At 45.4% G+C, this 5,763-nt stretch overlaps 1 protein-coding gene across 2 annotated transcripts in view; it reads right to left on the minus strand.

The window, feature by feature from the left end:
* The window catches only part of HAO1 (hydroxyacid oxidase (glycolate oxidase) 1), a 72,516-nt gene extending 67,122 nt beyond the window's left edge, over positions 1 to 5,394 (minus strand). For both annotated transcript variants that reach the window (XM_006758079.1, XM_006758080.2), the window contains exon 1: positions 5,185 to 5,394. In XM_006758079.1, the coding sequence (XP_006758142.1) occupies positions 5,185 to 5,321 (137 nt within the window). In that variant the 5' untranslated portion in view covers positions 5,322 to 5,394. The remainder of the gene's footprint in view (positions 1 to 5,184) is intronic.
* Positions 5,395 to 5,763: the final 369 nt, after the last annotated feature.

Genomic DNA, 5,763 nt, shown 5'->3' on the forward strand with positions numbered 1-5,763 from the left:
TTCCCCGCCCCCCCCAATCTTACATAAAATAGGAGTTGACTATAACCTTGGACTGTGCTCTTCTGAGACCTTCACTTTGGAAAAAGGATATGAATATTGACAAAACAATTGAACAAACTGAATAATAAACCTTTTTTAAAGGATGAAAAAAAAGATGCCTGAGTAAAGGAAGTAAGGTAAAGGTGGGGGATCCTTTAACAGAGCTTTTGATCCACATTTTACATCCAACAAGGGCCTCAAATTTATCAAAAAATCAGCTGACATACACACAACCCAAAGGGGTGACTCTATTGAAGGAAGACAGCTGTATGCTGTTACTGAATCCCACCAACTGAATGGAGTGAATTAATCTTTTATAAATCCTGTAAGATGATCCTATTGCATTCTAATTTCTACTCTAAGCATTTAAAACATAATATCCTATATAATAAAAGGCTAATATGCAAATTGACCCTAACAGCAGAATGACTGGGAATGGCTGATCACTAAAGTGCTCACTGACCATCAGGGGGCAGACACTCAACTCAAGAGCTTCCCCTTGGTGGTCAGTGTGCTCCCACAGGGGGAGCTCTGCTCAGCCACAAGCTGGGATGACGACTGTGAGCACAGCAGTGGTGGCAGGAGCCTCTCCTGCCTCCTCAGAAGCACTAAGGATGTCTGACTGTGGGCTCCTGGGCTGCCAGAGGGATGTCTGACTGCCAGCTTAGGCCTGATCCCCTGCGAGAAGGCACAGGCCGGGCTGAGGGAACTCCCCCCAAAGTCATGAATTTTCATGCACTGGGCCTCTAGCCCTATATAATAAAAGGCTAATATGCAAATCAACTGAATCATGGAACGACCTGTTGCTATGATGTGCACTGACCACCAGGGGGCAGACACTCAACGCAGGAGCACTGCTCAGCCAGAAGCCAGGCTTACGGCTGTGAGCACACCAGTGGTGGCAGGAGCCTCTCCTGCCTCCATGGCAGCGCTAAGGATGTACGACTGATGGCTTAAGCTGGCAGTCAGACATCTCCTAAGGGCTCCCGGACTATGAGAGGGCGCAGGCCGGGCTGAGTAACCCCCCTCAGGGGTCCCTCTAGTACAGGGGTGGGCAAACTTTTTGACTTGAGGGCCACAATGGGTTCTTAAACTGGACCGGAGGGCCGGAACAAAAGCATGATGGAGTGTTTGTGTGAACTAATATAAATTCAAAGTAAACATCATTACATAAAATGGCAAGACTGGGCCCACCCCCAGGCGGTCCAGCTGCTCTGCACACCTGCCTCTGGATTCCCCAGTTCTCTCAGCACCCCCACCGCCCAGGGCCAACCTGAGGTGCAGGAAAGCCTCGGATGTTGGCTGCCCAGCCACCCAGGGTCAGCCTGAAGCACAGGCAAGCCTCAGATGGCTGCTGCCTAGCTGCCCAGGGCTTCCCGAAGCTCAGGAAACCAGGGCCAGCTGAGGCTTGCGCTACTGGCAGTGGCAGCAGCAGAGGTGTGATGGGGCGTCACCTTCCCTTGATCGCCGGGTCACCTCCCACCCCTGGACTGTGAGAGGGGGCAGACAGAGAAAGTTCCTGTCCAGGGGAGCTTACATTCCAATGGACACACATGGGCCTGGCCTCCATAATGCTGGTGGGTTGCACTGGTACAAAATGGAACCAAAACAGTTGGCCCCATGGAGGCCTCTGAGAGGGAGCCCAGGTGTGTGCAGCAAAGCAGACGGACCACCTCTGCAACCCTAGGAATTCCAGAAACTGTGCGAACCATAGAAGGCTGCGTATGGTGCTTCCAAGCTGTGAACTGAGGGCTCCTGGACTGTGAGAGGGGGCAGGACGGGCTGAGGGACCCCCCATCCAGTGCATGAATTTTCATGCACTAGGCCTCTAGTGTGTGTGTGTGTGTGTGTGTGTGTGTGTGTGTGTGTGTGTGTGTGTGTGTGTGTGTGCTTGTCAACACTTATCTGGATAAGGAAACCACAGCTTTGGGGTAGAGGGGGGAAGTAGAAGGGAGGGGGGAGGAGGAAGGGGGAAAGGGGGAGTAAATAGAGTTGGGATATGAACTCTCTTGCCATGTGAATCCTCAAAAACAAGAGACAATTAGCTGCTTTTCATCATACAAGAGCAAAAAGCAACATACCCAGTTTTATAAGCTATCTAAATAATTCTGGGACATTTATGTCTTATGAGAAAATACTGAAAATGCCACTGGTAAGTTTATGTTGCTGCTCAAGTATTAGAGAGAGAATGATAACACTTTTACCATCTGTTATTTTAAAGTGTCAATAAGTGATGCAAAAATAATGAGAATAGTTTACTTTTCTAACATCATGAAACTTCTAAATGCCCAAATTGTAGAATTATTTTCCACCCATGTCAATTTCACAAGAAGACACAATATGTGCAGATCATGGTTAAGAAGGATACACTGAGTTAATGTGTAGAAGAATCAAATTGCTGTCCTTTTTAACATTAACTCCAATGGGGTCAGACCATATAGGATGTAGCAAGCTGACATCTACTCTGTTCTTATCATGTTTGCAATAGAAAACACTGTTTTGAGTGGTTCTATCTATTTGACTTTATTTGTCCTTTTGTTTGGGGTAGAGAGGCACAATAATATTAGAGTCACAAGTCTTACCCAGAAATTTCTCCAAGCAACTGCTCGGTCACGTAAGTGGCACATGTCCCCAGAACTCCAAAATGTGGTTGTCAGAGCTAAGTTCAGAGAGATAAGAGCTGTCGCTGAGAATGACCCTTCATTGTACTTGTGGGAGAGGGAGGTGTATGTATGCCTTTAAAATACCCTGCTATTGTGTCATAACAGGCTATGTGAGGTCTGGTTGTGTTGTAGTCTTCATTTAAATGAGAGTGAGAGATTTCAAATTGATTCCCTTCATCCCATGAACCCAAAGCCACCACAACCCCAGCAGAAAATCTATTCTTAATTTCACGTGATCAGCTCGATACAGCATGAGGGACGAAGGGTCAGCCATTCAGTTACACAGCAAAAGAGGAACTGAGATGTTAGATAGGCAATGGTCTCTAACGTTCGTTGCCGTAAAAACTCCTCAAGTGGTTGATAATAGAACGGCATGTGCCACCCTCCACAGAAAGTGGAATATACATATATATATTTTTTTCTCCATGTTTTTCATTTTAAAGCTGAACAGAAGAGAACGGTCCAGGTTTGTGGGAAAGGTAGCAGAGCAAACTCATTCCCAGTATCTGTGTCCTGTCCCCAAACCACTCAGGACACACACAGGCTGGGAAGACTCACGGGTACAGAGCACCACATGGCTCACACAAGCTGTGAGGTCCAGTTCACAGCTTGTCCTGTCCCTAAACCACTCAGGACACACACACAGGCTGGGAAGACTCACAGGAACAGAGGACCACGTGGCTCACACAAGCTGTGAGGTCCAGTTCACAGCTTGGAAGCACCACGCCCAGCCTTCTATGGTTCACACAGTTTCTGGAATTCCTAGGGTTGCAGAGGTGGTCCGTCTGCTTCGCTGCACACACCTTGGCTCCCTCTCGGACGCCTCCATGGGGCCAACTGTTTTGGGTCCATTTTGCACCAGTGCAACCCACCAGCATTATGGAGGCCAGGCCCATGTGTGTCCATTGGAATGTAAGCTCCCCTGGACAGGAACTTTCTCTGTCTGGCTCATCGCTCTGTCCTCAGCATGTAATACAGTCTAGCCCATTGAGGTCCCTAATAAGTGTTGGTAGTTTAATTAACTAGCATGGGTTGAGGGGAAAAAAGGGAGAGGAAGGTTGTACATAAATGGAATAGGTAGTCACCTGAGCATTGTGCCTTAAGAAATGCTAATAGGCACCACCTCATAAGCCTAACAAGAGCCTGACATTTCCTTGGTTAAGGTGACCTATTTAGGTTAAGGTGTTGTCTTCAGGAGACTACCAATAGGCAAACCACATTACCTGGTGAACAGAGTTGGCATGGGCCCAGGAAGGGCCATCTTCCAAGAGCAGAAAACTGAAAGGCCAAAGTATTAATGACTGAAAAAGATGCAGAATTGTAAGCCCCTCCTCTACTCTTAGCCAACTTTTCCCTTCCCTCAGCTCTTCCAGCATTTTTTTTTTTCAGCTCACTTGGTTTCCAGAAAAGATCTGAGACAAAGTCAAGGCTGCCAGAGGTTTGGGGGAGGCCCCAATGTTCACCCCATTCTCAGGCCCCTGCATTGATTTGCAGGTGAATCTGTGTTGCTTGCTAGGGAACATTGGTTAGAATGGTGCCATTTCTCCTAATTTATACACGGAAAAGTGATTCTGAGTGATTTTGCTCTAGAAAACAATCAAGAAGAAAGGCAGGTTCTTTCCCCTGGGTATTTTCTGCCTTTTCCTATTTAAATTATCACCATCAATAAGCACCCACGACACTCATTGGCTTTATGAAAGGCTACCATGTAAAATGGATAAGCCTGAGAGAGTGTAGTGTATTCAGGGCTCTTCTCCCCTACTCGAACACATAAACCATATTTGTAACTGCTGAGAAATAAAACACTCCTTTCAAGTTATTTTCCCTTCTGTTTTATTACAAGCAGAAAACATGAACCACGACACTCACCATCCTGTGCTTTGAAATATGAAAGTGAAGGGAAAACTGACTTGGGAAGAGAGAGATGAGGCTCTTTGGAGCAGAGATGAAACAGCAGAGTTGAAAGATTAATGCTCTATAGACAAATTGGAATCTAAAGTGAAAGTTTAGAATAGACGACAGTCATCAAAATGAATGATAAGGGGCAAGCCAGCAGGATGGGAACATTTGAGGCACCAATCTGTTCTGGCTCAACCAGAGAAGATGATTATCTCGCATTTAATGTCTTTCCGACACTGCGAGCAGACTCTCACTGTCCTACTCAGAGAAAAAGACAATGGGGCGATCACAATTTAGCACTGTTTTTTTTTTTTTCACATAGTTAAATTAGTTATCCACATAATTCCAAGTGGAGAAACTTAAAGTTGGCTTTTTCAGTCAATTGTTCAATATCCCCAGGCTTAGAATAGTTTAAAAATAATTTAAAAGCCCAAGGTTTCTCCCAATCCCAAGAGTTTCTCCTTCTCTATTAAGCATATAGTTAGACAAATAATTCCACATCATCAATACTGAAACTAGAACTTATTTTAGTAGAATGTCTTTGTGTAAGTTTAAAACATGATTTAAAAATATGTTTTCTTACCTGGAAAATGCCGCCATATTATCAGCCAGGGTTTCCTGATCATTTGCTCCAGACCTATAATAGTCATATATAGACTTCTGAAGAATTGACTTAGCATGTTGTTCATAATCACTGATGCAAACTAGCCGGGTGAACATTTTCACGGGTTACTGCACGCCCAGGTTGGTTTTATTTCTTTCTTTTCTGTGTTGCCTTCTACATCTTGACGATTCTGTTATTTGTCAATTATTAATAGACCTTTTCCAAAGTTCAGATTTAGTTCTCTGGTGTTACAATAAGTGAGCAAACATATGCTTAGACTTTGAAATTCCATTTGAAACCATCAGCCAAAGAAGAGCAACGCCTGTCCTAAGCCACAAGCATTGAGGTTGGAGAGGCAGCCATTTCTGTCACATTAAAAAGGCAGAGGAATGCGTTAAAAACCAACAAGGTAGAGGAGCACTTGCATGAAACTGCGCTTGGCGTGGCTCAGTTCTGCCCAAGGGAGCTTCCTCCGCACAGTGTGTGCCTTGCTCCTCACTTGGTACCCAGAATAGGCGGCCATTCATTCTCCTTCCACGTGCGGACTATGCACATATC

This window comes from Myotis davidii, unplaced genomic scaffold (assembly GCF_000327345.1).
Source record: "Myotis davidii unplaced genomic scaffold, ASM32734v1 scaffold32, whole genome shotgun sequence".
In the NCBI taxonomy this organism is placed as follows: Eukaryota; Metazoa; Chordata; class Mammalia; order Chiroptera; family Vespertilionidae; genus Myotis; species Myotis davidii.